At 37.9% G+C, this 15,636-nt stretch overlaps 1 protein-coding gene across 4 annotated transcripts in view; it reads left to right on the top strand.

Moving 5' to 3' along the window:
• Positions 1–15,636, top strand: part of RELN (reelin) — a 527,544-nt gene that overhangs the window by 401,308 nt on the left and 110,600 nt on the right. For all 4 annotated transcript variants that reach the window (XM_043872741.1, XM_043872740.1, XM_043872739.1 and 1 more), the window contains 3 exons: positions 5,741–5,946; positions 8,343–8,514; positions 8,999–9,199. In XM_043872741.1, the coding sequence (XP_043728676.1) occupies positions 5,741–5,946; positions 8,343–8,514; positions 8,999–9,199 (579 nt within the window). The remainder of the gene's footprint in view (positions 1–5,740; positions 5,947–8,342; positions 8,515–8,998; positions 9,200–15,636) is intronic.

Genomic DNA, 15,636 nt, shown 5'->3' with positions numbered 1-15,636 from the left:
TGAAGTGGGATGTTGGGAGTGAGTTAATGCAGGTAAAGAAAAAAGGATAGTGTTGGGCACATAGAATTACCATTATAAGTGTTAGCTATCATAATTATATTTTATGAGAATGAATTTCCAATTGGTATATTGAATATTTCCATAGGCATGCCCTGCCACTAATAAAATAAGCATTTCAAAAATGAAATCAATCTCTTCCTCCCACACCAACTTTCTCTGTAAATTTTTGTCAAGATATCTAAGGATCATAGATTTACTTTTTTTCTCTTGAATCAGTCAGACCTGTTTTGAATTCTAAGTGAGAGAAACTAGCTTAAGCGAAAAAGAAGGAAATTTAGTTCTTGAAATCAAAATAGGGAGGGCTTAGATGAAACTGGCCACAGAGATACCTGGAACTGGAAACTCAAATGCCCACAAAACTCTCTTCTTAAGAGGAGATTCTATTTTCAGGTCAGCAATCATTGTGAGAGTGGCCATGGCCACAGAGCCCTCGAAGCAACTCCATGGGAAAATGTGAGGAAGGTTTCTGATTGACCAATCACATGTCCATGGACTGGTATCATATGATGGGCATGGCCAGAGGAATATCCTCACTCTGTTGGCAGAGAGGTGGAATACACAGTTTGACAGCCCCCACCAGCCAGCATGATTGAAGCAGAGAAGGGATAATGACCCAAAGGAAGGGTTCCTTAGAGCTTTGAAGTCAATCTAGATTCATTTCTCTAAAAACATGCTTCTATCTTGTCATTCTTCCATCACCAATGTTCAGGACAGTCTCCAGGACTGCTGCCCTAACTGCATAACTCATTTTCTTTTCCAAACATGAATCCTTTGCTCCAAACTGGAAACTCTCCTCATCATTCCATATGTTGTCCATTTCCCTCTTTGCTTAATCTCCACTGCTTTCCTTTATGCCTTCCACCATTTCTGATATCCATATAAAACTTTTGCCCAAATCCTGCTGCTTCTGATACTGAATGTCAGCCTCTGTGTACTGGTGCTGAATAAAATCTCAGACATGAAGTTCTGACTGAAATAGAAAAGAATAGCTTTGTTGCTTTGCCGGGCAAAGGAGGACAAGAGCGGATTCCTGCCCTGAAAAACTATTCTACCCAAGGAGGATTTGGTGAGGAATTTTATAGTTGAAGAGTGGGGTTGCTGACCAAGATTAGGGTGTGTATAGAGCCTGCAGTCCTTTATCCTGGTCTCGGGTAGTTTCTTGATGCTTCTCTAGTTCCTTTAATCTGGCCTCAGTGGTCTTCTCTGGAATGAAGAATGTGGATATCTTCCACTTGGTGGGGGTTTTAGTTCTGTCAAGAATGCAAAGATATTGTTATGTGTTTCCCTTTAGGCAAAAGGAGGACTCTGCCACAAGGTTGCACTATTGTTTATTGTTCCTCCTTTGTCTCTGTATCTTCTCCCTTCCCTGACTAGCAACTGTTTGAATCTGCTCATTGGGATTCACTGAAGGTGGTGAAGGCTGGACTCTGTTCCCTATGAACAAGGAACAGGGGACATGGAAAGGCTTTTGTACCCTGGAGCCCCACAGAATCCTGCTTGGTTTCACTTCCGTGGGGGTTTCTAGGACTATGGCAGATGACCCTGATCTCTCCTTTATTTGACTGCCTTTCTCATTGTCAATGTTTCCTACATATATAGATCATATTTTTATTCTCACAGTACCCAGCAAAATGCAGAATTACTGACTGAGCCAAACTTCTAGATAAGATGCTCTACTCAAAAATGCTTGCCTTGCATTAGGTATTTACACATCCATAAATACCCTTGAGACTGAATAGATTGGAACCTAGATAACTGATCAGATGACCAAGTGGGATTTAACAAGGAATAGAACTTGATCTGTAGCTCTAAGTTGTCATTACTCTCCCTGCTTGTGTCTGCGAGCTCTCCTTTCTAGTTTGTTTTTACAACACGTGGTGTTGAGCTTGGTATAATTGGCAATCAGTAATTATTTGAAGAAAGTAATGAATGAATTGGAAAGAAAAGTGGAAAACAACAGGAAGTTCTAAAGAAATGTTATCTTCAAATAAATATAGTAGAATTATTTTTCTGCTGGCTTTTTGATTAAAGATGACTTTCAGTTCAGTTCAGTCACTCAGTCATGTCCGACTCTTTGCGACCCCATGGACTGCAGCATGCCAGGCTTCCCTGCCCTTCACCAACTCCCAGAGCTTGCTCAAACTCATGTCCATCGAGTCAGTTATGCCATCCAACCATCTCATTCTCTGTTGTCCCCTTCTCCTCCTGCCTTCAATCTTTCCCAGCATCAGAGTCTTTTCAAATGAGTCAGTTCTTCGTATCAGGTGGCCGAAGTATTGGAGCTTCAGCTTCTGCATCAGTCCTTCCAATGAATATTCAGGGTTGATTTCCTTTAGGATTGACTGGTTGGATCTCCTGTCTGTCCAAGGGACTCACAAGAGTCTCCTTCAGCACCACAGTTCAAAAGCATCAATTCTTTGGCACTCAGCTTTCTTTATAGTCCAACTCTCACATCCAAAAAACCATACATCCATACATGACTCCTCAAAAAACTAGACAGATGTTTGTTGTCAAAGTAATGTCTGTGCTTTTTAATATGCTGTCTAGGTTGGTCATAACTTTCCTTTCAAGGAGTAAGCGTCTTTTAATTTCATGGCTGCAGTCACCATCTGCAGTGATTTTGGAGCCCAAGAAAATAAAGTCTGTCACTGTTTCCTTTTGTTTCCCCATCTAGTTGCCATGAAGTGATTGGACTAGATGCCATGATCTTCATTTTTTGAATGTTGAGTTTTAAGCCAACTTTTTCACTCTCTTCTTTCACTTTTATCAAGAGGCTCTTTAGTTCTTCTTCGCTTTCTGCCATAAGGGTGATGTCATCTGTGTATCTGAGGTTATTGATATTTCTCCTGACAATCTTGATTCTAGCTTGTGCTTCCTCCAGCCCAGCGTTTCTCATGATGTACTCTGCATATAAGTTAAATAAGCAGGGTGACAATATATAGCCTTGATGTACTCCTTTCCTGATTTGGAACCAGTTTATTGTTCCATATCCAGTTCTAGCTGTTGCTTCTTGACCTGCATACAGATTTCTCAGGAGCTGGATAAGGTGGTCTGGTATTCCCATCTCTTTTCGAATTTTCCACAGTTTATTGTTATCCACATAGTCAAAGGCTTTTGCATAGTCAATACAGCAGATGTAGATGTTTTTCTGGAACTCTCTTGTTTTTTCAGTGATCCAGTGGACGTTGACAATTTGATCTCTGGTTCCTCTGCCTTTTCTAAATCAAGCTTGAACATCTGAAAAGACGACTTTAATGGAAGACAAAACATAAAGTTTTGTAAAGTGTTTTAGAGGTTTTATTATAAAGGCTCAAGATTTTAAAGACATTGCCTTTAAATTTTGTATTATATTATGTAAACCCTAAAGACATTTTAACCTAGAATGTCAGGGAATATTGGACATATTTTCTACTCTCCAGCAATGAGAAAATCCTTAATCTATTATCTGAACACACATACTCTCACATTACATGCCTATGTATACATAGATAGATAGATAGATATAAATGCTCCTTGTTGTTGTTCGGTCACCTAGTCGTGTCTTGACTCTTCGTGACCCCATGGACTGCAGCACACCAGGCCTCCCTGTCCCTCCCCATCCCCCGGAGTTTGCCCAAGTTCTTGTCCATTGCATCTGTGATGCCATCCAGCCATCTCATCCTCTGATGCCCTCTTCTGCCTTCAATCTTTCCCACCATCAGGGTCTTTTCAAAAGAGTTGGCTCTTTGCATCAGGTGACCAAAATATAGGTCACACATATCTACACATATACATAAATACATTGATCATAGAATGATAGGAAAAAAACTACAAACTGTGTGTTACATCAGATTCTAAGTTCTGACAGAATGGTTTGCCATGAGCCATTTCTTTTTTCTTTTTTACCCCCTTTAAAACAATGTTCATCATTTCAGGTCACTGAACAAAAGAAATTGATTTGTGCTACTCTAGAAAAAACATCTTCAGTGCCACACCAAGCATTTATATGATATTTTTCACCATTTACAAAAATCCCACAAAATACTTTCAGAACCATTATAGAGTAATACCATAGTCTCCTGGAAAAACAACACTATTCTGTGAATTTTGCAATAGGTAATCATTCCAACCATCTAATTATGATAGCTGGATTTTTATACTTCTCCTCACCTTAGATCTTTATCTTCTGGCTCATTTCCACATGCCAGGGTTTTCATAGAACTTTGCTGGGTGGGAATTAACCAGCTAGATTCTTCTCAAAATCATTTTTCCTGTACTGATCCTGAGGCATGAAAATTCTAGGTGAGATTATAGTAATCTCTGAGATGTTTCATACTTAACAATATGTCAAGTCAATAGGAAGAAAAATGAAAGACACATCTAATATGCTGAAAATGCATATTACTTTTAAGATTTCTTCTAATATGTACATAAAATTGAGAGTTCCAGAAGACGAGTTCCTGTCTCAGGATTAACCTTAATTTCTTTTTGCTGGCACCCTTGTCTATTTTGGGATCTCTTAGTTGGCTTTAGGTTTATCGGTAACTGTGTACTCCCATAATTATCACCAAGTATTTCCCCTGTGACTTCTAATAACTGAAACCCTTTCTTAATTAACTTAGTGGATTAGAGTAGAGTTTAAATTATAAGTGTGAGGGATGCTTTGCTCTATACTGTGTATCCTATCTCAGATTTTCTTCCCAGCTTAATTGAACTTCTGAAAACTCTCCAGGACCAATCAGTGCAAGCCATGGATTAGCTTTGGCAGATTTGATTTGGGTGAAAGAATCTTATCAGAAAACTTTTTTTCAATCCTGTTAGCATGAAACCATTTACAGACAAATGACAAGCTTGTCAATTTGTGTCTACTACCTTGCAATAGAACTGTGACAGGCAGGGGCACTTCCTGTGGCACTAAACAAAGGAAGCAAGTTACCGGATTTGAAGAAGTTTTTTAACATTTTTAAGACACAAAGAGAAAATTTAGTGGGTGCAAAAACTTATTTAGTGATCCCTCCCACCTTCTCTGTTTCCAAGAGAGACAGACAGGTTGACTGACTGGGAGCCCAAGAGACTTCAGTACTCCCTGTTCAGAAGTTTCTGTCTTAACCTGTTTCACATCAGTTCCCAGGTAGGAATAGGGTCAAGGCATGTGTATGCAGAGACTATTCCCTCAAGAAAGCATGCCATGTGCTAGGCAAGTTATGTAGCATGTTATTTCATCTACTTGTCACAACACCCTATGCGGAAGGTATTAGTACCCATGTTGTACTTCTGAGGAAAATAAACGCTCAGAAAGGTCACACAGCTAGAGGACAGCATGAATCATGGGCTGAGATTCAAACCCAGCTCCAACTGATTTCAAAGTATGTATTTGATCTTTCTGCTCCATGACTCCGCCTGGAAGAGATTTACAAAGGGAATACTGGAAGTGTTTTAATTAAAATGAGTTTTGCTTTGTTATTAAAGACTTTTGAATACTCTTTGGTGTAATTAGCCATTCTCAGGGGTCTCATAATCAAGTTCTGGATACTAATAGAATGTATCCAGGAACAGTTAAATAACATAACTTGCTCCTCTCAACAATAAAGGAGAACATGATCAACTTCACATAGAGCCAGGATGCTCAAACAAATTTGAAACTGAAACAACAAATTGCTCCCAGATAATTGGATCTATGGTTTCTCTGTTCTTTGGAAAGGCTGGGAAAAGACAGTTGGTGAGCTGGGATCTAGATACTTCCTGGGTGGACTTTGTCCAGTTCTACATCCAGATCGGTGGAGAGAGTCCTGCGTGCAACAAGCCTGACAGCAGAGAGGAGGGTGTCCTCCTCCAGTACAGCAACAACGGGGGCATCCAGTGGCACCTGCTGGCAGAAATGTACTTCTCAGACTTCAGCAAACCCAGGTAACCAGCTCTGATTGCCTTCCAGTGGTTTCAGGAAGGGTAGGGGTGATGTTGCTGTTGTTTAAAACATTGAGTCATTTCAAGGAGAGAGAACTCTCCATGATATAACACAATTAGATATGGAGAGAGACCAACCAAAAGCATCAATTCTAATGCACACAGGGGAGAAGCAGAAACCAGATAAAGCCAACTGGGTCTAATGAAAATAATAACATCCAGGGAGAGACTCAGTAATGGTAGGTGGAAGATGGAGCTTGGCGAAGTTCCCACTATACCGTAAAAAGGGAATTGATAATGGGGCCAACTGATTTAAACAATTTGGAATTATTCAAAGTATTTTTTTCTAAGGAATAGCATTGTCAATCTGGAAATTACTGAGAATTCAGTAAAGTAAGAAGATTACTATATAGACAAACAAAAATTCAATAGTTTTCTTAAATTTCAGATATATTCCATTTTTATTTAAGGGAATTTTTCTTTAGGTCCTAACTATCTCACCACATTTTCGAAGAGTTCTATGACACTAAAATGGTCAAGAGATTCTGAGTTGGAAGCTATCAGAAGACCCCATGATGGAAAATACATAAATAAATATAAGGAATAAGTTTAACAATACTGAGAATCTCTGTAAAGAAAATTTTAATAAAACTTCAAAACTTCTTTCAAATATATAAAAGTGAACAAATAAATGGAAAATAATAGAGCATCCTTGGATAGGAAAACTGAACATTATGATATGAAGATACCTCTTAATTTATATTTTATACTATTACAACCAAAGTCTTAGTGGTATTTTTTTGTAACTTTATGTCTAGAAATATAAACTGACAAAAATAGTTTAAACTTTTGGTTAAATATAGAGGGATATCCTACACGATATTATAATATATTGTATAACCTACATAATTAAAGTGGAATGATACCAGTGCATAGATAGAACAATCGAGTCAAATGACCCAGAAATTAACTCAGATATACATACAAACTTATATATGAAAAAAAAAAACACATCAATTATCAATGATCAAGAAATGGTCATTCAATCAAATTGTGTTAGAAAAAAATGGGTAGGCTCTTGGGGGGAAATATCTATATAGATTGTCATCTAACATCTCAGATGATAATGTTAAAGACTGGTTAAAGATTTAAACATTTAAGATTACTATATGATCTTGGGAAAAGACTTAAACTTTCTATGCATAAATTCAGTAGAAGAATTAACACTCATATAACACATCCGTTTCCAAGGAAATAGAAAAAAATAAAAAATAATAAACTGAGAAAATATTTGCAACAAGTATGAGAAATAGAAGATCAGTGTTCCTGTAAAGAGCTCATACAAATTATCAAGAAAAACACTAAGATCCAGTAGAAAAATAGGTAAAAGGAATGAGTAGATGTTACAAAACAAGAAAGACCTATGTTTAATAAAATACAGTTAATATCCAACCTCTCTTGCAATAAAAATGATACCATTTTTCAATAGTCAGATGGTCAGTTTTTAATAATACAAAATACTCTTTCCACATGGAGCAGCAAGACAGGTGCTCTCATGTCATCCTGCATGCCATTATTCGGAAGGAATTTTGGAAAAATCCTTTGGATTTTTGGAAAAATCAAGAGCCTTAAACATGACCATTTTATTTGGCCTGGTAATTCCATTTTGAAGAATCTTCCCTAAAGAAATAAACTGAGGTGTACATAAAACTATATGCATAGATTTTCATCACAGAATTATTTATAAGGAAAGGTGAGATAAATAGTAGCACATCTGTGTGATGAAAAATTATATAAATGGTAAAATGATCTTAACTAAGTTTACTGACATGAGGATGTGCTCATGATATAATGTTAATTTTTTAACTGTAAGATACAAAATTATACATATATCTCACCTGTGTAAAAGAATACATGCTTGAATGGTATACAGCAAACTGTTAGCAGAGGCCAGTCTCATGTGGTAGATTATGGTTGATTTATGTTTCATTTTTACTGGTTATTTATATTTTCCCTCAATAAAGTAAGAACTGTTTTGAAAAAAAATAATGCTATTTTAATGCAATAATGTACAAGGGAGCAGTTTTTTCTAAGGATTTCTTTAGAAATGTTATGACCATTGCCGTGGTAGTCAAAAGACATTGTTCAGTTAATCAAACTTAGTTGAAATATCTGCCTCCAAAAGATACGATAACAAATGGAGAAACCAGTACCAAGACTAAACTTGCTTACAACTTTAAACCTCTTGTCTAATGTGTCTAAACTGAGAAATTTCTCAAAAATACCAAGAGATCAAGCAAAACTAAACTTTCTCTTGTTGCTACCAGTGTTATTTTAACAGCTGCTAAGAAAAACAAAGTTTTTCCTTTCCTGGCACTAAATGATTTGCTTTTATGCAGATTTGTCTATCTTGAGTTACCAGCTGCTGCCAAGACCCCCTGCACCAGGTTCCGCTGGTGGCAGCCTGTGTTTTCGGGGGAGGACTATGACCAGTGGGCAGTTGACGACATCATCATTCTGTCCGAGAAACAAAAACAGATCATCCCAGTTGTCAATCCAACTTTACCTCAGGTATTTCTCATTATGTCTGAACTCCAGGACGACATAGAATTGTAAAAGAGGATGGGATTACTGACTCCTCCAAGGATTTAGTGCTTGACACTTGAACGTGTAGTTTGGTTTTATGTGTTTGCACTAATTTTTTTTTTACCTCTCTATGCTACTCTTTCACAGATTATTTAGATGTTAAAAAATGTAAGAAAAGACTAGAAAGTTTGGCCAATTCATTAAGCGTGATTATTAGTTTGTTTATAAAATAATTAGATATATAGTGGCAAAATATTTTCAGTTGTTAAATAATCAGGAGAAAAACTTCATGGAAGTTTAAAAAACAGTTTGAGAGTCTGGTTTATTTTCTTATGTAACACAAATAGTACATGGTAATACAAATAGTACATGGTAATACAAATAGTAGCATGTCACAAACTGAAAATTCCTTTCTTCTTTTCAGAGCTATCAAATTGCCTTTCTGTGTTGTTTGTATTGTTTCTATTAGAACTTTTATGAGAAACCAGCTTTTGATTACCCTATGAATCAAATGAGTGTGTGGCTGATGTTAGCTAATGAAGGAATGGTTAAAAATGAAACTTTCTGCTCTGCCACGCCATCAGCCATGGTGTTTGGAAAATCAGATGGGGACCGATTTGCAGTAACTCGAGATTTGACTCTGAAACCTGGATATGTGCTGCAATTCAAGGTATTTATGCATAAACTTCTTGCAGATTAAGGAGCAACCATCTTCCAGATTTGTGAATGAAATTCACAAAGAACACAAAATGTTTATATTTCTGTTAGTGAAGGAACTCATCTGAACAAACAGTTTCCATCAGTCTTGGAATGGCATAGCCTTTTAGCTTTACCCATAAGGAAAACAGCTTGTCAGTTTTTAATGAGCCCCAGAAGTGGCTGTGTCATTGTATTTCTTTAAGTGCTCATGGAACTCTATCAGAATTAAAAAGAAAGATTACTTTGAGGATTTCAATCTGATTGTGACTTAATGAATCCCATGCTTTTGGATGGTAATGGATACGTTCTCCTTTTCAGCTTACTAGTACTTTTTAAACTTGCAAGTAATTTTATGTTTTTACTATGGGGTTTTCAAACAATTTCTTTTCCTTTGATTCAATAAATTTTTACTTTAATTATCACTGTTCTCTTAAAAGCTGCTTATTTTTCAGTGCTGTGATAACATGTCAACATGGATAGCAAGTATTTACTTTGACAAGCTCTTTTTTCAAAACCCTAATCAAAATTTCATTGTGTTTATAATAAAATCCCATTGGTGAATTCTGGGGTCGAGAGTAATGCATTTTTAATGATCCAGCACAACTACATGGTCCTTACATAATGGCAGGATGCAGATGCTAAATAATTTACAAATGGAATTATTAAAGAGATCAGATGTTTATGGGAAGCTCTTCAAATATAATTTCCAGAGGTCTGTAAACAAGGCAGTGAGTCATAAATAAGATGATTAGTGAAATGTTATTCTTCTCTGTTTAGATTTTGATGCTAAATTGCCATGAAAAACCATTAATAACGGTGTACAACTATATTAATTTGTTGGTACTGCCTAAAATGGGAGCAAAATAACAGCAATGGCAATACATTGTCAGAATAGTATGCAGTTTCTCACCTGGCACTTTTTCTAATTAATTAACCACAAAATCATGATAGTGTAGGTGTTGAACTCTGCAAGGTGGTATTCTGAAGGTATTAGATTCTGAAAATCGAAATAGAGAAAACATTATTAAATGTTTCAAAACATAATGCAAAATGCCTAAGAAAAGTCTCAATTCTCGAATCACACCAGCAGAAATTGTTGATTTGTAGCTATCAGTTGATAATAGGCAGGTAATATGAGTCATTTAGGAATTGTTAATGTATATTTGGAATCTGTAATCAGAACTTGATGTTATTTGTCCAAAAAGGTACAGTGCTGGTTAAGTTTTGATGACTGCCTGCCTTGTGTCAACATTAAGTGCTAGGAATACAGAGATGAGAAATGTAGCCAAGCCCTCAAGGAGTTTAGAAACTAGCAAGTGAGCTAGAAAAGTGAGCAGTTGCAGTAGAGTCACTGGAGTGCTGTGGTAGAAAGAGGCTCTGATGCTGTGGGAGTACCTGACATGGTTCCTGGCATGTGGCAGGTACTCCAAAATTATCTGTCAGTTAAATGGATAGATGGATGAGTTGAAATAGGAAGTTTCTGGAAATACAGAGACGTAGCAGACTGCAAAATGGAGGGGGTGGGAAATTTCAGTTAGAACAGAATGTGCAACTATGTGAAAATACAGGAAAGTGCAAATGAGAATGGAAACGTTGGAAATTTGAGTTTGGAGTACCTGCCATAGAGGTAAGATAAGGTTGATTCTAATGGGCTTTATATGATACACTAAGTCACTTAGATATTAATCCAAGAGCAATGAGTCATGGAAGATGTTTAATCCATTGAATGTGAGAATCAGACCTGTGTTTTAGAAGGATCATTCTATTGACTTGACAGGAGGAAACACTGGAATCAACAAGTAAATTCATTCATTTATTCAGCAAATATTTATAAAACCTCTACTATGCTCCAGGCTTATTTTTAGGCTATGAAAATAACTAGGAATAGAGAGTTTGACAAAGAAAAAACAAAAGAGAACAGAGAGAACAAAAAGTACAAATGCCTTAAAGTAAGAATGTGCTTGGAAAAGTTCAAGAAACCACAAGGACACACTGTGACTAAAGCAAAGTGAGGAAGGGGAGACTGGCAGAAAAAAAAAGATCAGACTTTGACTTCTGCTCTACATGAAATGGGCTTCCCTGGTGACTCAGATAATAAAGAATCCGCCTGCAATGCAGGAGACTTGGGTTTCATCCCTGGTTTGGGAAGAGCCCCTGGAAAAGGGACTGGTAACCTGCTCCAGTATTCTTGCTTGGAGAATTCCATGGACAGAGGAGCCTGGTAGGCTACGGTCTATAGGGTCAGATATGACTGAGTGACTAACACTGTACCTACACTACATAAAATAGCTAGAAGAGTGACATACTCTGACTTAGACTTTTAAAAAATCACGCAGGTTAACTGAGTTGGGAGTACACTGGCAGAGTCAAAGGCAGAGATAAAAAGACTGGCCAGACAATTATTTCAGTGATCCAAGTAATAGATAATGGGAACTTGGACCTGTGAGATAGTGGAAGAGGCAGACAGATGTGCTCAGATTGCTGAGTGTATTTTGAGTAAAGTGACAATGCTAGAGAAGTCATCAAAATAAGAAATGAGGAGGCCAGACTAAAGCATAGCCTGGGACTATAAGTAGATGGGTCTGAAAGATGTTAAAGGTGCACAGTCAACAGGTTTGGGTAACCTACTGGGTGATAGAATGGATTCTAGAACGACTCCCATATTTCTGGCTCTAGTCACTGAAATCAGAAATTCAGGAATAGGAGGATTTGTTTTAGGGTGGTGGATGATGAGAAGACTTGGACCTGGGGATTTAGGGATTCCTGTGGATTGCTAAGGGTTTCCCAGGTGGTTCAGTGGTAAAAGAATCCACCTGCCAAGACAGGAGATGCAGATTCGATCCCTGGGTTGAAAGGATCCCCTGGAGAAGGAATTGGCAACCCATTCCAGCATTCTTGCCTGGGAAATCCCATGGACAATGGAGCCTGGCAAACTACAGTCCATGGGGTTGCAAAGAGTCAAACATGACTGAGCACAAATGCTCATGGATTGCTGAAAGACAAACAGACAAGAAGCAGCTATGTACATTGTTCGGAGAGCCTGAGAGTATCTGGGAGTCATAGGGATTCAGAAGGAATCTGAAATTATGATTGTGAATGAGATTAGGGAGCTTGTATGGAGTAAAAAGGTAAGAAAGCCAAGAATTGAATTCTAGAAAACATCAGCAGTTAAGAAGCAGGCCAAATGGTCCGTAAAGAATAAAATCACAAACTTGTCACAGAACTGAAAGCTCCATTGACTTACCTACTTTAGCCATAAGTCTAAGACAGAAAGCTAACTATGTGTGCCCAGTGTGACTCCTCTCACCACAGGCCAGCCAAAGGCTATGCTAACTAAGTAATGTAATAAAAGGGTTTATGTTACAAGAGGTGATCTTGCATCTTAGAGGGTCAAGTCTTTATTTTCTTGACATTTAACTATGTAAACTTGAATAAATGAATCACAATAAAATTGCCCCTAGCCGTATTATAAATCCTTCTGAGATGCTTTCTAGCTTGGAGCATGGAATTAAAGAAAATATGTGTTCTTCCCATTTTTGACTGACTGACTCAAGCTACTTTACAGTCACAAGGATGAGCTGGTTGACCTCTTGAGCTCTGACCCAATTTTATTTGCCTAGGGGCCCATCTTTCCTTCATCCTTTATTTTTTGGTCATGATTATATTCTCTTGAGTTCTTCTATTTTTTCTATAAAATTTGACTATTCTTAGTTATAAAGCCTTATACAATCCTATGATGGCTCCAACCAACAAATGAAATAACATATGAATAGATCGTGTGATCTAAGACAGCATGTGATTAAATTTCAGGAAGAGTTTGACATTTACAATTTTTAAAAAATATAAACTAAAACAGTAATACAATCGTTTACATATTTATTAATTTAGAAAGAAACTGTCCAAAGCTTTAGTAACATTCAGTGCTGTGTAAAACTGATTTATTTGAATCTAAGTGATTAAAAATGAACACATATAAATAGGAAATTCACAGTTTCTACATTTTGATTCATTAATACTACTCCTAGATATTGGTATGCTTCCTTATAAAGATTAGAAGAGAAAACAGAAAAAAATGTTTGTGCTATGGGCTTCCCTGGTGGCTCAGTGGTAAAGAATCTGCCTGCCAGTCCTGGAGAAGGAAATGGCAGCTCGCTCCAGTATTCTTGCCTGGAGAATTCCAAGGACAGAGAAGCCTGGGGGGGCTAGAGTCCATGGGGTCGCAAAGAGTTGGATACAACTGAGTGACTAACATACACACACGACAATGTAGGAGACACGGGCTCAATCTCTGATCCAGGAAGATCCACATGCCTCGGAGCAGTTAATCCTGTGCACCACAACTATTTAGCCTGTGCTCTAGAGCCCAGAAGCCACAACTACTGAGCCCACGTGTTGCAACTACTGAAGCATCCCTCCAGCCCATAGTCTGTGCTCCACAATAAGAGAAGCCACTTCAGTGAGAAACCTGGGCACCACACCTAGAGAGAAAGCCCTGCTCACCGCAACTAGAGAAAAGCCCACGCAGCAACGAAGACCCAGCACAACCAAAAATAAATAAATTTATTTTTTTAATGGTTGTGCTATAGCATTGTGATATAGGTTGCATTTTTTACAATTTTTTGAATATTTTTAATCCTGTGATGACAATCATCTCCACAACTGCATAGAAGAGCAATGGTTTTATTTCTGGATTATGTTGCTTGTTTGATGCTGTGACAGAAATTTAATTCTTCCATATAAATTGACAGTGATTTCTTACTGAGCTTTTGTAAGAAAACAGAGTAAAGATGCCTGTCCCCCTGAAAGCAGAGGACAGCTTCAGTGACCTTCATGTTCTAAAGAGGACAGCTCTCTATTATATGCTTCCCTCTGTTTGTATCCTCAGTCTGGGAAAGGAAAAGAAAACAGTTTCTTGGCTTCTCATCTTTTGTCCAAGACTCTGATCACATCTATGCTCTCTCTTCTCTCCTATAATCTCAAGAAGTCTACAAAATGGGCACCTGGTCCTGCTTTCTATTGAAAAGCACCTATTGCTTTTTTTTTTTTTTTTTTCATTTATTTTTATTAGTTGGAGGCTAATTACTTTACAATATTGTAGTGGGTTTTGTCATACATTGACATGAATCAGCCATGGAGTTACATGTATTCCCCATCCCAATCCCCCCTCCCACCTCCCTCTCTACCCGATCCCTCTAGGTCTTCCCAGTGCACCAGGCCCGAGCACTTGTCTCATGCATCCAACCTGGGCTGGTGATCTGTTTCACCATAGATAATATACATGTTTCGATGCTGTTCTCTCTAAACATCCCACCCTCGCCTTCTCCCACAAAGTCCAAAAGGCTGTTCTGTACATCTGCGTCTCTTTTTCTGTTTTGCATATAAGGTTATCATTACCATCTTTCTAAATTCTATATATATGTGTTAGTATACTGTATTGGTCTTTATCTTTCTGGCTTACTTCACTCTGTATAATGGGCTCCAGTTTCATCCATCTCATTAGAACTGATTCAAATGAATTTTTTCATGGCTGAGTAATATTCTGTGGTGTATATGTACCACAGCTTCCTTATCCATTCATCTGCTGATGGACATCTAGTTTGCTTCCATGTCCTGGCTATTATAAACAGTGCTGCGATGAACATTGGGGTGCACGTGTCTCTTTCAGATCTGGTTTCCTCAGTGTGTATGCCCATTAGTGGGATTGCTGGGTCATATGGCAGTTTTATTTCCAGTTTTTTAAGAGATCTCCACACTGTTCTCCATAGCGGCTGTACTAGTTTGCATTCCCACCAACAGTGTAAGAGGGTTCCCTTTTCTCCACACCCTCTCCAGCATTTATTGCTCGTAGACTTTTGGATAGCAGCCATCCTGACTGGCGTGTAATGGTACCTCATTGTGGTTTTGATTTGCATTTCTCTAATAATGAGTGATGTTGAGCATCTTTTCATGTGTTTGTTAGCCATCTGTATGTCCTCTTTGGAGAAATGTCTCTCTAGTTCTTTGTCCCATTTTTTGATTGGTCTCCCTGTCCTCTTCTTCATGTAACTCTGTGAACCTCTCTGGGTGTCCCTCATGGTGGAGAATCTTTTCACCATTAACCTAGAAGTTTTATTATCAGTGCTGTATAGTTAGAGAAGTCTTGAGACTACTGGAAGAATAAAACTGAAATCCAGAGGCAGGAGACTTAAGCCCAAAACCTGAGAACACCAGAAAACTCCTGGCTATAGGGAACATTAAGTAATAAGAGACCATCCAAAAGCCTCCATACCTACACTGAAACCAACCACCACCCAAGAGCCAATAAGTTCCAGAGCAAGACATACCATGCAAATTCTCCAGCAATGCAGGAACATAGGCGTGAGCGTCAACATACAGGCTGCCCAAAATCACACCTAACACATAGACCCA

Source organism: Cervus elaphus, chromosome 18, assembly GCF_910594005.1.
Source record: "Cervus elaphus chromosome 18, mCerEla1.1, whole genome shotgun sequence".
NCBI classification, from domain to species: domain Eukaryota; kingdom Metazoa; phylum Chordata; class Mammalia; order Artiodactyla; family Cervidae; genus Cervus; species Cervus elaphus.
This window is presented reverse-complemented; position numbering and strand designations above follow the sequence as displayed.